The sequence below is a fragment of the Podarcis gaigeae genome (genome assembly GCF_964106915.1).
Source record: "Podarcis gaigeae genome assembly, chromosome: 14".
Lineage (NCBI taxonomy): Eukaryota > Metazoa > Chordata > Lepidosauria > Squamata > Lacertidae > Podarcis > Podarcis gaigeae.
This window is the reverse complement of record NC_139690.1, coordinates 30,114,664-30,133,350: the sequence shown is the minus strand read 5'-3', so window position 1 is coordinate 30,133,350 and position 18,687 is coordinate 30,114,664. Positions and strand designations below refer to the sequence as shown.

The window sequence follows — 18,687 nt, the reverse complement described above, 5'->3', positions numbered from 1 at the left end:
TGTGGGCTTCCTCTGGAAGCACCTTGCTACTGGAAAGAAAGCAAGAAGTAGCTTTGGGGTTGTCTCCAAAGGAAGCCATACTCAAACTAGACCCATTAAACTTAATGGGCACGACTGACTTCGGTCCGTTAATTTCAATGGGTCTACCTACAGTAGAAGAAGAAGAAGAGTTTGGATTTGATATCCCGCTTTATCACTACCCTGAGGAATCTCAAAGCGGCTAACATTCTCCTTTCCCTTCCTCCCCCACAACAAAGGTGAGGTGAGTGGGGCTGAGAGACTTCAGAGAAGCGTGACTGGCCCAAGGTCACCCAGCAGCTGCATGTGGAGGAGCGGAGACACGAACCTGGTTCACCAGATTACGAGACTACCGCTCTTAACCACTACACCATTGTCTGCTCTTGCAAGGCAACTCCTTTGTTCCTCTGACTTAGAATTCATTGACAGGTGGCCTATAGAGTCTTTTCAAGAACCCTGCAATGCCTGTTACTCAGCTGTCCCTCCCTGTCACTCCAGGTCAGGCTTAGACAACCTGGCTCCCTCTAAACATTTTGGACTGCAACCCCCAATATTCCCAGCACCGTACAATCCTACTAGAATACATCTGAAAGGATGGAGAAGGCTGCCCTTGCCCTGCTACTCACTCCCCAAAGGCACCTCGCTTGCTTACAAGTTTCTGAACGGCCTCTTGAAAGCCCAACCCCGAAGGGAGGGCCACAGCTTGGTAGCTTTGAATACAGAGAGTCTCAGGTTCAAATCTTTAGCATCTCAAGGCTGGGAAACACCTCCTCTCTCTGCCTGAGACATTGAAGAGCTGCTGCCACTCAAAGAGATAATACTAGCCTAGGTAGTATCAGGCAGCTTCATGGATTCCTAAATATGGCAATCAAAAAAGCAACAGGTGGCCAGGAGAGGTGGTGGCTCTGGGTGGGCAAGCCAAGGGGTGGATCTGGCAGGCTCATGGCATGGCGCTGCCCCCTGAGGAGCTTCAGACCAAATCCATCATGGTTTGTTAGTGTATTAATAGAGGCTTGGAAGAATGTCAGAAATGCAGCTGCAGAGAGGATGGGGGGCAATTTGGGAAGATGGTGTCATTAAGAAAGGCCCCGTGTCCTTATTCCAGAAAGATGGCATGCCAAAGGGGGAGAATAAAAAAGAAAAAGTCAGAGGAGGAGAGTGCAAAGGTGGCACAGGCAAAAGCAGGAGGCAGAGCACAGGTTTACTTTACCTTGATGGGCCTGGATTTCAGGGAGCACCTTTTCTAAGACTGCTAATGCTTTTCTATGGTAATCTGCTTGTGCTTCTAATAACTGAGAATAGAACCCACATTTTAAAAACAAAAAGTTAGCATTGGATGAACACAACAAGAACAACAGCAACAACAGCAACAACAACAACAACAACAACAACAACAACAACAACAACAACAACAACACACAGGCAGTCGGTTTAAGCATGTGAAATGTATGTCTGCAGAAAGGAAGAGCTCTCGGAGGAGAGAGAGGTACTCACAGAGACAAAGTAGCGGGCGTAGTCGCCTTCTTTGGAAATGAAGTTATACATGTCCGCTGCAAGTTGATCCTTTCGGGCAGAGGAGGAGGGGAGAACAAGACAAACTGCAAGTCAGCAACAGCAAAGCCCATGGAAGGCACCACATTTCCAAGAAGAAGAGACGAATGCAAAACCCGGGAGCTTAAACTGCCCCCTCCCTGGGCTGCCTGTCCACCAGCCATCACGCCAGAACACCTCCCAATGCACAATCCCATCATGCTGTGCAAATTCTGCACATCAATGGCCCCTCGGTCCATATGCATAGCCACACATCAGATCAAATATTCCTTGGCCTATTTGCTTTACAGAAAGATGATTCTATCCATTATTATAATACTGATATGGCTGTAAACACACACACACACACACACACACACACACACACACACCCCAAGCTTGACAATACAGTAGGCAGTGCGTAGTGCAGGGCCACATTTCCTTCTAGGCAACCTTCTGGGGGCCAAATGCTAGTGATGGGAAGGGCAATAGATGCAAAATTTTGCCTTTGCACAGTAGCCTAGCTTCAAGACCCACCCACCCAAATTAAATATATTTTTTAAAAAGAAGATACTTTAAAATTCAAGCCACATGCAAGCTAGGCAAAACCACACAAGGGGAGGGAAATAAAAGGTGGGTAAAAGGTGTGGAAGGTCCCAAGGGCCAGAGAAGAAGGCTTGGAGGGCCACATCTGGCCCATGGGCCTGAAGTTTCCCACCCCTGGTACAGCAAAATGTGTGGTGTGAGAGGGTGCCTGAGCATAAGAATATAAGGCAAGCCTGCCAAAAGGGGCCCATGTAGTCTAGCATCCCATTTTCACAGTGAACAATCGGATGCCTGTGGGAAATTGGCAAGCACGATTTGAGCACAAGAGCACTTTCACCCCTCCTGCGGTTCCCAGCAACTGGTATTCAGAAGCATTACTGCCTCCAACTGTGGAAAAGTTCCAGCAGTTGAGCCTCTGCATGGCTCCTTGACCCTGCTGAACGCTAGCAGAACCTCAATAAATTATGCAATGCATGTAACAGATACAAAGCAGCAGGGTGACACGATAATAAATATAGGAAGAGGTTGCTAATATACACTAATTTGCCTAATTTATTTTGATCACAGGATTTGGCTTCTCTTAGCACACTTTTGGGCCATGTATGAGATACACAGAGTTAGCTGTAGAGTAAGGATTTACAGGAAGGAATAGCCATTGAGTACTAGTGGGTTAAAGCCTCAGCGCCTAGGACTTGCCGATCGAAAGGTCGGCGGTTCAAATCCCTGCGGCGGGGTGCGCTCCCGCTGCTCGGTCCCAGCGCCTGCCAACCTAGCAGTTCGAAAGCACCTCCGGGTGCAAGTAGATAAATAGGGACCGCTTACCAGCGGGAAGGTAAACGGCGTTTCCGTGTGCGGCTCTGGCTCGCCAGAGCAGCGATGTCACGCTGGCCACATGACCCGGAAGCATCTCCGGACAGCGCTGGCCCCTGGCCTCTTAAGTGAGATGGGCGCACAACCCCAGAGTCTGTCAAGACTGGCCTGTACGGGCAGGGGTACCTTTACCTTTACCTTACTAGTAAATTAGAGAGGTTCTGTGCCCCTAAACTCCCTTCCCCAGTGCAGGATGTGACCCATAGAATCAGTTCTTGAATTATTGGGGTGGCACATGCCCACAAGCCCTCCCCCAGAATTTAGCCAAATCATGTCTTCCGTTGCCTTGTCAAAACAATAGCTAAGGGGAGCTAGAGGTTAGTTGTAGAGACAAGCAAGTTTTGGGCCGACAAAGTGGAAGAAAAGGCTGGTAACAGAAGATGTGAGGTAGAAAATACAGCCCAGCAGAAAGGAGATGGGTGGATACATTTTCTCTGGGGGGGAAACTGGACAATGTCTTTGGTAGCCAGATAAGGAGGTCAGGCCTCCCTTGCAGATCTGTGAATCCAGGTGGGAAAGGAGATATTGGGCAAAAACTCTATGCAGTTCTAGATGCTTTCAAATAAATAAACAGAATAAATAGCCCAAGACTGCATACATACCATACATTTGAAGTACACACGCCAGCAAGAATCCTGAGAACTGTGGTTTGTTATGGGTGCTGGGAATTGTAGCTCTGTGAGAGTTGAACTGCAGTTGCCAGGACTCTTTGTGTGTGTGGTTTAAATGAATGGTATGAATGCAGCCCAGTTCTCCCTGGGGAAGTGTTCCAAGAGTTCTCAACGCACCTTGCATTGCTCAACTTTATTTCCTGCTTCATCCATCTCCTCCTTGAGGGAATCTATCTTAGACGGAAGCCCCTGGAAGTTGGTGGCTGAAGTTTTGTGGGCCTGGTTCCATCTGCACAAGAGAGATCAGAATTATTCTTCTTGCACAAAGAGCACCAGAGAGGGAAAACAATGAGTGATCACAGGTCTCCAATCTACTCCCCCCTCTCTCTGCTAAACACTTTATGATGCCTGCAGTGTGCCAAGCAGGGTACAGAAGATGGGAAGCAGCACAAGCACGGGCACAGGCACAGGCACAGGTGGGTTCAGAAGCCAAGCCCAGAATCCTGTTTGGCTAAAGCAGTGTGTTGCATTGTGGAACCAATGGACCAGCCTAAGTCTGCTCCATGTCAAGTTTTCCTGGTGCTCAAACACAGGTCTGCCCTGGCCTGGTTTTTTGCACACTTACTGAAAGATTGAATAAAAGCTATGTAAATTGGATTCATTCTGTGCAACTGCTACCTGAAAAAATGTGATTTTTAAAAATGCATTTTAATTATTTTACACAATAACTTAAGCGTCCTGCTGGATTAGGCCAGTGGTCTCTCTAGGCCACCATCCTATTCTCACAGTGTCCCACCAGATACCTAGGAGAAGCCTAAAAGAAGGACCTGGGAACAACAGAATTCTCTCCACTAGCAACTTCCAGCAACTGGCAATCAATGCCAACCAAGTTGGTGGCCATTGCTGCCTCTTGTGGGAGCCTCTGTCTCCTTTGTCATCCAAAGCCCCAACAGCTTTCCTAGCTGGTATCTTGCTACTAAAGTATTTCAAGCTCTGTTGGTGGCCTTTGTTGGTTTTTTTTTAATAGCAATGAGCTGCTCATATTCTTTTTTGCAGCATCCCCTATTGTCTGCTTGCCTTTCTTTTTCCCATGTGTTTCTGCCTAAAGTATGTGTTCTGCATGCATTTCTTTATGTGAAATGTACATTTTGGGGAGACTGAAACTGCATTGCAAAATTTGGAGAAGTCCATAATTGAACAGACACATGTGTTTCTGATCTGCAAGCAAGTTTGGGGATGTGAAATTGAGTTGGCCTGTGGCAAAAAGCAAGCCAAACAGATTAGTCACAAGGCCAACTCATGGCCTGATCTGCGGCCACTAGGATGCAAGAGAACATAAGACGACCCTGCTGGATCAGGCCAATGGTCCATTTAGCCCAGCATCCTGTTCTCACAGTTGTCAACCAGATGTCCCTATGAAAAACCAGCAAGCAGGATTTGAGCACAAGAGCACTCTCCCCTCCTGCAGTTTCCAGTGATAACTGGTATTGAGAAGCATTGCTGCCTCCAACTATGGAGGCAGAGCACAGCCATCATGACTAGCAGTCAACAATTGCCTTTCCCTCCACAAATATGTCCAGTCCTCTTTTGAAGCCACCACTACCTCCTGTGGAAGCGAGTTCCACAGTTTATGCCGTGTGAAGGACTTCCTTTTATCTGTTCTGAATCTTCCAATGCTGAGCTTCATTGAATGTTCACGAGTTCTAGTGTTACAGTTCCCTGTCTTATGCACCAGCCAACACATACTCCATTCCACCAGCTATATGTCCTTATGACAAGACAGATAGACACATGGTGTCTGGGAAGCTGGAAGACAGCAGAGGAAAGCAAGGAGACAAGGCTAAAATGTCTCTCCCCCAAATGCAGTGGACCAAGATGGAAAGGTTTTTGCTGACTGGATGCGGCCTTACATAGCAGCCAAGTGCTCCTGAGAAGGATGCCCCAAAGCCATGATAGAATCCTGGTATTTCCTGTGCTGAAGTAGGAAGAGGAAAGTGTGTGTGTGTGTGTTTGTATTACCTGGCTCTTGCAGAATCCCAGTCCAGCACCAGTTTTGCAAGCTGCTTCCTCTGTTTTTGAATGTTGGGGATTTCCGTCTGAAAGGGTAAGACGACAGGAAGCTGACAGTTGAGACGTTTGTTGTGCAGACAGCTATATTTGTCTTAAGTGCACACAAAGCAACACCCGATTCTTGGCGGGTCTTAACAATTGTGTCATTTTAGGGAGCAGGTCAAGCTTGGGTTATGGACAGTGGCAGAAGCAACTTACCTCTGAGAGGAGGTTCAGTGGCTCTAAAATATCTTTCTCAACCTGCACCTCATGGTGAGAGAGCTCCATTGCTAGCTTATTTTCTGCTTCACCACAAGTCTCCAGCATTTTCCTTAAAACATAGAAGAATACACAGTTGCATTAGATGGGTGGATTCCAAGCATTGGGAGGGAGAAAGGAAAGAGGTACTGAGAGCTCCTTTGATCTCCAGGGCTACTTACAGGAGAGTGATGTAAGGTTTTTGTTTTTACACTAAAAACCAAAGTTTCAGGAGCAAATTCATGAGATCTGTTTTAGTTTGTATTCTTTTTAAAAAATACTGAATTGGTGCATTTGCCTGACATGCATAAAATTAGGTCACTGGTTATATCTGACCAAACGACAAATGACCATGACCAGGAAAAATAAAAGTGATGCAACCCTTACCCCAGCAAAGTTTCATCGCTTAGCTGCAGAGCGCCTTCCTGCATATTCTGAGCAAAAGCAGTGAGAGGAAGCTTTTTCTGTGGAGAGAAAACAAATACTGCTATCGTTGGGGTTAAGGAAATGCCAGGTCCGATGCTACTTTCCTACTGAGTGGGGAGGCTAACCTGATGACTGAGTGTACCATACTTAACAGACAGTGCCAGTCTTCAACAGCTACTAACCCTGATGTCTATCTTCTATCGCTATTGTCAGAAGCAGCATCCTTCTGACTACCAGTTGCTGGAAATGGCAAAAGGGAAGAGTGCTGTTGCACTCAGGCTTCCCACTGGGGCATCTGGGTGGCCCCTGTGGGAACAGGATGCTGGACAAGATGGGCATTTGGGCTTGATCCAGCTACAAGGCTCTTCTTGTGTTCCTAGTCCATCAACTTGTGAGCTGGAGCATCAATTCCAACTCTCTCCAGCAACTGTGAAGATGGAACCTGTGATGGGTGGCAGCTTTTTTTCAGATTAACAAATGTGGAGAATCATTTAAGGCCACTCCTCTTTTTACTTGCCTGCAATCAAAAGCCCTTGTTTATAATTCAAAGGGTTATTTTTTTGCGTTTTGACTGAGAGGGAGTGATTTCAGTTAAAACTTCTATTGGGGAAAAGAGGGACATGTGGGTGCTTCCTGTATCTGCTTCTCTCAAGATAAGCCCAGATGCTGGGTACAGGAAGCCAATCATGTACAGAGATACTTGTACGGGCTGGTGCACTCTGAGCCTTCACAAACAGCCCCTGTTCCTCAAAGCGTGGCCAGCACCTGCAGTGCTGGAGTCCTCTGACTGCTCCCAGCATGAACTCCACAACTGCCAACTGAGATAGGGCTCTGGGTGGTGCTGGGTGAGCAATGTCAGAGGAGGAGGCAGTTAGTTTTGTTAAAGAAGTCTAATGTGCAAAATTTCTGTGCAAGGCGGAGGGGAGGGGAACCTCCAGCCTGGAGGCCAAACTTGGCCCACTGGGGTCCCTGTTTGGCCCATGAAGCCAGCTTCCCTGAACTGCATTCACCCACCCACAACTGATGTTATATATTATGTCAGGTGTGCGGTGGGTAATATTTGGCCTGCTGGGATGGAGATAACAATGTGGTTAGGAGCTAAACCCAAAAAATATTACATGCAAAAGTAATGGGGAATAAGAGCATCATGGCAAGGTCAGGAGAACCTGAGAGATTCTGCGAAATTACAGAGGCTTCTGAAAGATGGCTGACTTGCCAGAACAAGAGCCAAGCACCCCTTTTTCTTTCAGATGTTGGGCAGCACATGTGGATGAGCTCTGTGCAGTGCTTAGAAGAGAAAGAGGAGCCCAGTGGAACAGAAGCACTTTGGGAAGGACAGACTTGAGGAGTGAGGAACTTGGAAGTAGGGCTGTGCACCAGCTGGCGAGCCGTGGAATCACCCTGTTGGGGTCTGCTTCCCCAGCTTGGGAACTGTGAGCTGCGTACCTCTTCTTCCTGCCCTGACAGCCCCAGATCACTCATGCAGCCCAGCCTGGACTGTTCTCTGGGTGTCGCTACCTGATTCAGCCAAAACATGGATCTCCCCGAACTGTCCTGATTCAGCATGGCCAAATCTGGTGCACAGTTCTCCATGGAAGGGGTTGGCACTTACATGTCTCTTTTCTGCATCTGTTCCAGACTGCCCATGCAAACACATGCCTAGCCTCTTGCAGGAAGTGTGGCATACGGACCTCACGTTGTCGAGACGGCGCTCAATCTAGATGGTGAAGAAATAGGGAAGGGAAACTGCACATGAGGCTCTTTGTACTAGGAAGCCACGTCTAGCAATTGCACCATGAAACCCAACATTTATTTGATCCAGCCTCATTGCCTCCTCTCCCAGGTAGAACCCTGGGAACAGAGCACTGTCTGGCCAGACATGCCACAAAGTTTCACTGCCTTGTTTTAAAACTATTAATTGTTAGCTGCCTCAAGCTGGTACTTTTTTTTGCAGACAGCACCCTTTCAACCGTGGGGCAACTGGCAGGTCTAACATTAAAGGAAATGTCACTGTAGGAAGGCATGTTTGCCTGCAAGGAACTGCAAGCATTTGATAAGGAACTGAGATTCCCTCTGTGAAAGAATCTTCGTTCAAATATCTGAGAGTGCAAAGACGTCTGCCAAGTTCTGCTGGGAACCTCCATGCACAACAGCAAAAGGAATGTGGTTTATCTGTGTTTTGATGAGTCATGAGGGTTAAAAGGAGGCCTTCTGGAATGGTTTCTGTTTGAACAAAACCAGCCAAAAAGAAAAAAAAAGAAAAAAAGGCAGAACAAGTCTCAACTGTAGAGAGGCATGTAAACAGATAGGAATCCTCTCTGCAGCCTTTTAAAATGCTGCACTTAAAAATATGGGTAGCCTGAACACTTCTCACTCCAACCAGCTGGTGAGGGGCCTGGAGACCAAGACCTATGTGGAAAAATGGAAGGCACTGCTTATAAGTAGTCTGCAGGAGAGGTACTATGATAACCAGCCACCTTCAAATATTTGAGCAGCTGTCACATAGGTGACGGAGCAAGTTCTCTGCATCTGTCTATTTATTTTATTTATTAAACTGGACCAGAACAAACAATTTCACAGTATAAGGAAGACTATTTCAATTACATGTTAGAAAGAACTCCCTGATAGCATGAGCTGTTTTAAGAGTAGAGCCTGGGAAGGTGGCAGGTTCTTCGTTGTTAAAAGTTTTAAAGAAGCAATTAGATGCCCACCTCTGCTGTAGGAGAGGATTTCCTGCATCAGCCAATGACCTTTGAGGGCCCTGCCACTTCTGAGGCTATACAGGTCTGCCTAGTTGCATTCGCTTTCCAAAACCTGTTACGTGCAAATGATGCTAGACTAGTGTTTCCCCAAATCTTTTTATATTTGGTCGATTTGTATCCTGCTTTTTGACTGAAATCCTCAAAGCAGCTCACAACATGGCATTGGGTGCTAATATGCTGTGGTGGCAGAGTGAAAATCTGGTTGGCTCCCGTGAGAACAGGATGCTGGACTAGATGGGTCACTGGCCTGATCCAGCAGGCTCTTTTTATGTTCTTAAGACCAACTTTTGTGTATTAAAACTTGAGACATGCTTCTGTCCCACCCTCAAAGAGATGCACATGCATTTTCCTAAGCAGCTCCCAGAACAAATGGCAGGCACCTTCATTGCAACTGTAGGGTAGCCCAGGCAATGTGGATCCTTGAGAGCTCCCCCTTTGTCCAGCACACCAGGCCTCCTGAATGGGACTCTTTGGGTTCTGTTATTCCTACTGGCTTTGCTTCTTGCATGGATTTTTAAACATTAGAATAACAGAATTGTAGAGTTGGCAGGGAACCCAAGGATCATCCAGTCTAACCCCCTGCAATGCAGGAATCACAGCTGAAGAATCCCTGACAGATGGCCATCCATTATGGTTGGTTAGGATCTGTCTGCCTCGGGACACAATGGAGAAGTGAACCTTTGGGGGTGAAGTCAAAACTGTTGGAAGGTTACAGCACCTGCTGTGGCTGTAGAGACTGATACGGGAGAGACATGATTTGTTGCAGCTAGGGCAGATCAAGGTTTTGCTGATGATGAACTATGGTGTTACTTCTCTCTATGCTACTCCCAGGGGTCATTCCTCCTCTGGCCACTCTAATGGATGCATGACTGTCTGTCTTCAGGCACTGTAGTTGTCTTAAAGGGATTCCCACACAGAGGGCCATCCAACATCTGCTTTAAAAGCCTCCAAAGTAGTCTGTTCCACTGTCAAACACCTGTTACTGTCAGAAAGTTCTTCCTAATGTTTAGTCGGAATCTCCTTCCTTGTAATTTGAATCCATTGGTTCAGGGCCTCCCCTCTGGGGCAGCAGAAAACAAGCCTGCTCCATCCTCGATGTGACAACTCTTCAGATATTCAAAGATGGCTCTAATATAACTCCTCAGACTCCTCTTCTCCAGGCCAAACATTCCCACCTCCCTCAAATGTTTCTCACAAGGCTTGGCTTCCAGTCCCTTTAATCAGTTTTGATGCCCTACTCTGCACACGTTCCACACTAAGGCAGAGAAAATGATAGTGCTGTTTATGCGTAACAGTGATGCTTCAGAGATCCCGCCCCCCCTTGCCTGTCTGTTGTAGTAGCTGACATATCCTACTCCCTCCCTTGGGATGTCACTACTGCCAAAGTACTGAGACAAAAGGCTTTGCAGGGCCCATCTGCTCCACTGGGCATAGAATGGCTTGCGCCCAGGGCACAATTCAGACCCTTCTCATGCAACACCATTTGGAACCATGGCCCTCAACCACAGCCCAGTGAAGCGGGACAGAACAGTAGCTGGGGATCCCCCTCATCATGAATTCTGTGATGCTCAGCTGGATCCCTGCTCTGCAAGGCTTGCCACAAACAGGATGTTCAATCTGCTGCCTCCAGCTCGGTTGGCTGATGCAGCTGGTGAGCAGACTGGAACATGGAGCAGCTTCCCCTCAGAAAGCTGGAACAGCATCCAAGTATTTCTTCTGGCCCATACACTTTTTTCTTCTTTTTCTTCTTTCCCTGGCCAAAAAGCATCTTTCACTTGGGACAAAAAACATGCAACTGAGAAGAGTCCAAGTCACCACACAAGAAGCTGTTGACCTTCTGTTTGGTTAACGCAGCTCATTCTTCCACACAGCCACCAGACATTTAAGGCACAGAGAAAGATGCTCCTTTGATAGGTCAGTTGTGCATTGTGGAGACGGATGCACACAGAGTAGGACTATACACAGCCTTGGCCCCTTTTGGCTCCATGCTGTGAGGCAGAGGGGCTCCAGCCTCACAGCTCGGGAACAAACTGCACTTTTGAAATGCCAAGTTTTCAGTTCTCCCAGCAAGAAGAGGAACATCGCAGATGTTCTTATCAGCAAACAGCTGGTCTTAAAGTCTACACATCTTTCTGCTTTGCAACTTATTGTTAAGCCTTTTGGCATTTAAGTGAGTCCAGAGCAACGTACGGAAAGCTTCCTTTTGTCAGAAGGGGCCCTACTCCATCTCTGGAAATTAACATGTTTAAAACGAGAGCATTCCAAAGGACAGAAACGTTTTCTGCCATATGGCGAAACACATGGAACTCCACAGGAGGAGGAGATGCAACTGAAAATGTACACCCAGCATCAGACACACTTGGAAGGATTCTGTTCAGCAGCAAAGCCAAACAAGCAAGTGAGCAAGCAGTTCCATTTGGGCGTTGACAGGTCAAGCGCCTGTGCCTGGGAAGCCCATGCTAGCAAAAAAATGGTTTGCCAACAGTCGGCTAGAACAATTTCTGGCTTCTCTCCACCTCCCTCCACTCCAAATATTTCATATGATCACCAAGGCAACAAGGCACTATTTTTTTTTTTAAAAAAGATCCTTAGCTGCAGATATTTACACAGCAGCCGTGCCAAAATCTGCTTCTTTCCCCACCCCTCTGATTCAGAAAGACCATAACCCCGTTTAGTCACGTGAAGGAAAGTTGGAATATAAAAATAAAATAAGGGAAAATAGCTTCTGATCCCATGTCTATAAAACAAACAGCTGAATCTCAAGTCTGGAAGGTGAAATATAGCTAGGCTGGAAAACACAGAGAAAGGAGGCGGCTGTGGGCAGTGCAGTCTAATTAGGAACTTCACGTCCTGCTTCCCTGTTTCCAAATGAAAAGCCATAAATGTATACTGATAAGCATTTTAGAAATTCAAGAGAATTTTTTTTTAAAAAAATTGTATTTAGTTGCTTTCACTCATTTTTCAGTAATTCCTTTCATTCTACTAAACTCAGGGGACACTGCAGTAGCAATCCACAGTACATTTTTTATACGGATAGCATGAGAAACATAGCGGTCATAATTTACTCTGATGAGTGGCAGATTAGAAATATCTCATGGGATCATGAAGACAGGGGCATCCTCTTTATCTCCCCCTGGAGCAAAGCGGGTAAACATGTGTGCTTCGAAACACAGCTGAAACCCATGGGACTGAGTAGGTTATGAGTGAGGTTAAATGTAACATGGGGGGGGGGGTATGCTGCTTGCACAACAGTGTTTTCCCTTCCTCTCCTCCCCCCAGCAATCCCCTCATGACCCCAAAATCTGCTCCAGAAGGTTGGGGGTCCCTCCAGAGCAGATTTTGGGGGATCCAGAGGGGGAGAAGAGAAATTGGAAGCCCCGTTGTGCAAGCAGCTTTTGTTGCGCAAGTGGGAGGACACTGCTGCTTGTTGCTCTGTGTGATCCAACAAAGGAATGAGACAAAGCTCCCTTCGGCAACTGCAAAGGATCCAGATTTCAACAGAGACTGACGAAGGGAAAGGCGGAGCCTTTGCTTATTGGGAAACTCTCTTCAAACTCAGACATGTGCAACAAACACACGCAGCCAAGAAGTTCTAAGTAAGGCTATGTGCTTTGCACTCTTCTGAGATCTCTCCCCCCCCCCTCTCTCTCTCTCTCTCTCTCTCTCTCTCTCTCACACACACACACACACACACACCCCATGTCTGAGACATACATGGGACAATTTCAGAATTTTGAAAATCTTAGCTTACACTTATTATTTCCTTTATGGCTGGGAGGCCAAACTTCAAAATATAAAGGAAACACCCACTGAAATCTCAGGTGCCCAGGCCAGGCCAGGCCAGGCCAGCGGGCAGGAATAATCTGCACAGCTTGCTGCTCCTGCCCTGGGCAGGAAGAGAAAAATGGGAAGGCACCACATGCAGGAAAATGAGAGGTACATAGAAGTCCTTCTTTGGGAGCACCCTGCATAACAACCAGCCCAAGTCCTTGGTGTCCAACTGATTCTTTCTGCAATAGAATTGGAGAGCAAAGTCTCAAGGTGGTTGTTTCAAAGACTGCCCCAGAAGGAGGATTTAGATTTTAAACTTGTTAGGCTCAATAAGCATACTTTTGTGTACCAGGCAGCTCCCTCCCTTCTTGCCTTGCCTTGGTAGCTAGACAAATTATGTAAAACAATAGATGTTTATTTACTCAATCTGAATGATTTGCAGAGGTCATTTCCCCACTTAAGTGGAATACAGGGAGGCCTCGTCACAACCACACGAAGACCTGCCATGTTGCAGTAAGCACGGTGACTCTGAATACTAACACGTCTCAGTTTTTATTTCACTTCTGACCACACTACCTGCCCTCCAGAACCTTTCAAATTCCCTTCTGGCTAGTGTGGTAAATTCCTTCTTCTATTGCCTGAAATTGTGTTGCAGCTTTCCCATCCAGCACGTGAGAAACAGCCAGTGTCTCCCCCGACCCCTCTTCCAGAGGCAGCCATTAATTAATAAATTAAAATACCTGTCGCAGATCTTCACTGAGGACTTCAGTTTTCTCCGCTCTGTTGAGAAAGAGAGGGGAGGGGGAAGAAGCACTGAAATGATCTGTATGTAAAGCAGGGTAGAACAAATATGCATTTGTATCTAGGAGACCACCTTGTCTTCTGAGGCTAGCCTTCTCCAAATTGGGAATCTCCAGAGGTGTCTTGCACTACGACTTCCATCAGCCCCCAGCAAGCACCACTAGGTTGGCCAGGGCTAATGGGAATTGTAGTACAAAACATCTCTGGAGATCAAAAGCCTAAGAAAGGCTATTTTAGAACTACTTATGGCATCGTGCTGCTGTCTATGGGGTCATGACTGCAACATGCTTCTCTCACCACAGCACAAATGATGCATGCCCCAAGTTGAGAGCAGATCACCACAAAGGCCCAGTCTTCTATTGCCTATTTGGCCACACAGCCATGAAGTCCACTGGGTGACCTGTGGACACTCCCCCCATCACCCATGTATTATCTACCTTACAGAAGTTTAAAAGGACGAGACCATGGGCTGCACAAATAAGCTCCATGAAGGCAGGGCAGGGAAAATGTAATATAAATAAAGCCCACACAAGGACAGCTATGGGCAGAATTCTTGCATGGCAGGGTTGTGGACTAGGTGACCCTGGGGGTACCTTCCAACTCTACAATTCTATGATTTCAGAAGAATTAGATGCAGTGGCACGGAGAACGTGTGCAGCAGCACTACAGACAGCACCCCAGAGCTGTGCGCTCTAGAAAAACACTCTCCCCATTATGCGGATGTGAAACTCTACCTGGTCTGAGGCAATCCTTGGCAGCATGTTTTGAAAAGCATTTTTCCATAAGCTTGCGAGCTGGCTGCCAGCCAAATTTATTTATTCGCAGGCTTCATGCTTTTCCTGGGAATTGGCAGATTCTACATAAACCCAAGGATGGTTACTGTGCTTATTTTCTTCCTCCTCCCAATGAGAGAGAAAAGTTCAAAAACACAGGCATCCCAGCCCCTTCTGAGCCATCGAGTCGGAATGGTCTCACAGCATTCAACAGCAGCCAGAGCATCTTTCTGTCTTGTAGTACTTGGGCTCCCAGCCAGGAGCTTGCACTAGCTTGGTGAAATGTTTACCTTAAAAAAAGCAGCTCGGCTCAGGGGTAGACCTGTGCATGCAGTAGGTGCAATTGCCAGCTTCTCCATGTAGGGCTTAGGGAGACCCTAGTCAGAAAACCTGGAGAGCCATTGCCACTCAGTTAGACAATACTGAGCTAGATGGACCAACTGTTCAACTTGCTATAAGGCCACTTCCTATGTAGACCAGCCCATTTTCAAAACCAAGAGGGCTAGAATCTTTTAAGGAAAATATCATTGTTCACTTCCTTCTGTTTTGCGCTTGTCAGCCTTTGACTACTTCAAATTCTTTGGTGAGGTGTTGAGAACCTGAGAATGCAGAAGACACAACTGTATGGAAGGGGACTGATAAGAATCAGGGTGAGGCTTCTCCTTAGCCTTTCAATATATCGGGTTTTTCTCCCCACCCCAATTTTCTTTTATAGCAGTACAAAGCCAGCCTACACAGGAACAGAGAACGACTTAAAGAGAGATCTGTTTCAGAACAAAAATGAAATTTTAGAAAGGATACTTAATGAGCAGCATTTTCCTTGATTTGCTAAACCTCACTAAACAGGACACCGATGGAAGTAAAATCCAGCCATTTTAGCCTCTCGATCCAGCAAGAACATGCAAGAATGAGTTATAGCAATCCTATTCAGAACCCACAGAAGCAAGCAAGCAAACAGAGGTTTCAAAGAAGGCTCCCCTTTCCCTGGACAGACTAACCTCTAATGGGTTGGAAGATTTTCCATAAATAATGTCGCTCAAAATTTGGCTCACCAGAGTTTCCATAGGAGGCTCCCTGAAACTCCAGTCAGTTGCAATAATTGGCTCTAGTTGCTGGAAGTAAAGCAAGTAGCCAAGTCTCTGGAGCTGACCAGAAGTACAGAAGCCTTACTGTAATTCAAGAGCTTTCATATTATCATCTGGTACTTGCATTCTGACTAATGCCTGCATTTCAGATAAAACCATGGATCAGAAAGGTTTATTCAGAAGCGTGCTTTCAATGGCAATCTAAGGATACAATCCTGAGCACACTTCCCTTGAAAAAGATTTAACCAAACAGAGCTTACCTGAGTAATCATGTTTAGGGGGAGAATATAGGTTTCACTACAGTGGAAAGATGGGGTAATATTGTCTGCCTTCAAAGTATGACTAACTAGAGAAACACGTCGCTTCTGTCCTCCAACCCACCATGCAAGTGGCTGGGTTGTCCAAGCATCCACAATACGTAATAGGATGCATTTGGGAAACAGATAAGCTGTTCCAGACACATTTTGGAACAATAAAGCATGGAAGGAAGGAGAGGGTTTGCTACAGCACTTAATGCCAAGGCTAAAGAGGAAGAAGAATAATCTTCTGGATGCATAGGAGTCCTTCCTCAAAAATGTGAAGTGGCTTTCCCCAGCAGAAGTGAAGTTTTTGGCTACTCAGCTATTTGCATAGTTAAGAAAAAGACCAGCTGTTGAATTGGGAGGTCCCCAGAAGACCAGCAAAAGTATTTGGGAAAAAATGAAGGGAACAAAGGAAGTTCCCAGAAATGTATGAATCTGTCTTATGCTAATAGTATGAACATTGGTTCACATACCACAGTACTGACCATTCCATGTATGAATTTTCTGTGGTGGTAGAGACATCTGGGGCTGGCCCTTAGGGCAATTCCCTCTTCTATTCTGCATCCCAACCCTTGTCCTCTGAAGATGAGGAGCTAATTCAGGGTCAGGACAGCTGTGTTTGCATTTTGAGACTCCTCATTCACTTAAAATTTATTTTATTTAACCAAATTTAAATATCACTTGATTGTAATAAAAATCTACAAATGGTTTACAATGAGTAATAAAAATATCAACAAACAGTTTTTTAAAAGTAATTAATTCATTTAAAAGAATTAAACTTAACAGCATAAAATTAAAGCACGCCAACATCTTGCCTAAACAAACATGTTTTCTCAACTAGGTAGTGCACTTCTTTATCCAATGCAAAGTATTCTAATCTGCAAAAACTGAAAGAAAAAATTATCCAGTCTAAACATGATGACAAATGGTTTGCAGAATGAATGAAAGGGCCATTCTCTGACCATTGGGAGCTCATCTAATCTCTGTCTAACTGGCAAATTCATTAAGTAAATGCAGATACACTCCCAACCATTCTCTGTATGAACAGGATGAGGAAATTGTTTTTTAATTTTCAAAACTGTGTGCCAGAGTCCATATTACACTCTTTCATGTGTGACTGTTCTCTGGGATAGAAAAACATTTCAAATTCCTAGGCAAACCTCTGGGCACCCTGGGTAAGCAGGTGTCTGAGATTTATCCTAGCTCTGCCTATACTCTCATTCAGTAAGAAATGGCTAGGTTTGCTTTTTCAAGTTGATGATTGGTCATTAGCCAGAGCTGGAAGTATGATGGGGGAAAACAGAACACCAGGATGGGCAATTTCCTGGTTAGAAGGAATTCCAAGTCCTGTTCTACAGGCTCAACTTTGACGGAGGCTAAACTAAGAAGTAGGGCAAGTGATGAAGCGAGGGTGGGAATTAAATAGTCCCAGATGGCCAACAAGGAAGTACAAAGAAAATCTGATGCTGACACATATTAGAAGAGACCATGAACTGTGACTCAGAGTTGTTATTGAATGCTAGTCCTCTTCAGAGAAAGGCCAATGAATTTAATGGACGTAACTTAGGTTCATTCATTTAGTGGGTCTGCTCTTGGATACAACCCTCAAGTTCCACTTTCAAATTGCAAACTGAGACCGCAACTCTTGAACCTTGAGCAAGGGATTAAAGGTGATGAAAGGAAAGGAACCCGAAACTCCAGAGAAGTTACAGCAGTGTAGAGCCACATCCATGAAGCCACTCTGGGCCCTAAGTTTCCATGGCTTGGCAGTTTTTTGGCAGATGAGGTATTTCTGTTTTCTGCTTCAGAAAGGCTTCCTAGCCTTGGGAAACTAGCTTTACAGTGAGCCAGGAGACTAGAGGCTGCATTACCAATACATCCTGCTCACTTTCTATAGCACAATGGCTGGACTGGCTGCCAGGCCAGGGTGGAGGAAGACATGGAAAAATTTGCAGCTTTGTGCAGAAGCCAAGACAAAAAGGCTCCATAACTTTAAGGGGCCGGTTTCCCCCCTCCGGCAAATATTACAAATCTGCCACAAAGAGCTGCTTCAGATCCTTTGTCTTTGTTGGTTAAAATGACCAAAACTCCTTACTGCCAGAGTTTCAGAAATATTGGTCTTTGTGCATCCTATGAGGCACCAGCTGTCTAGGGATGCTAAGACTGGGATTTTGCTTCTAGCAATGAGGAGAAGCACAGGGCAACACTCTGAATTAGCAAGACAGAAGAAGGGCGGGGCTTTAAACTGTCCCCTTACCACTGGGGATGGCCCATGAGATGACTTAGGAATTAAGACCATATCATGTGGTGTGCATTTAGAAATATCATTTTCATTTGTTTAAAAGTATTTCCTTTTGTTGAATCCATAAGGGGGCTCACAGTACAATTATAAAACAATACATAGGCTAAAAGGCTAAAATAAAAATACAGCATAAGGTCAAGACCAACAACTCAAAAAGCACTCAGAAGTATGACAATGAACAGAACTTGTGCCAAACCTCAGGGTAAGTCAAAGGAAGCAGGACTGCCCTCACTTGGTACCTAAAAGACATTAACAAAGGAGGCAGCCAAGCTTCCCTAGGGAGGCAGATTGTTCTCAGTGGTGGCTCCCACCTTATGGAATTCCTTTCCAAAATTAAATATGGCTGGCTCCTACAAGTTTTAAAGAAAGCATGAAACACCATTCCCTTTCCCCCGACTTTTAATTGAAAGATCTATTTCAGCCTTCACTAAACCCTCCTGATATTTTGGTCCACAACTCCCATCAGACCCAACTTAGATTTCCATGATGAACACAAGAGCCTGCTGGATCAGGCCAATGGCCCATCTTGTCCAGTGTCCTGTTTTTGCAGTGGCCAACCAGATAATTGTAGGAAACCTGCAAG

The 18,687-nt window shown here is 45.8% G+C and overlaps 1 protein-coding gene across 8 annotated transcripts in view; it reads right to left on the bottom strand.

Moving 5' to 3' along the window:
* ARHGAP17 (Rho GTPase activating protein 17) overlaps positions 1 to 18,687 on the bottom strand; it is a 61,397-nt gene that overhangs the window by 23,435 nt on the left and 19,275 nt on the right. For all 8 annotated transcript variants that reach the window (XM_083712055.1, XM_083712053.1, XM_083712056.1 and 5 more), the window contains exons 2-9: positions 13,582 to 13,621; positions 7,921 to 8,025; positions 6,270 to 6,346; positions 5,844 to 5,955; positions 5,595 to 5,671; positions 3,753 to 3,864; positions 1,513 to 1,581; positions 1,229 to 1,310 (exon numbers count right to left, since the gene is read on the bottom strand). In XM_083712055.1, the coding sequence (XP_083568181.1) occupies positions 1,229 to 1,310; positions 1,513 to 1,581; positions 3,753 to 3,864; positions 5,595 to 5,671; positions 5,844 to 5,955; positions 6,270 to 6,346; positions 7,921 to 8,025; positions 13,582 to 13,621 (674 nt within the window). The remainder of the gene's footprint in view (positions 1 to 1,228; positions 1,311 to 1,512; positions 1,582 to 3,752; positions 3,865 to 5,594; positions 5,672 to 5,843; positions 5,956 to 6,269; positions 6,347 to 7,920; positions 8,026 to 13,581; positions 13,622 to 18,687) is intronic.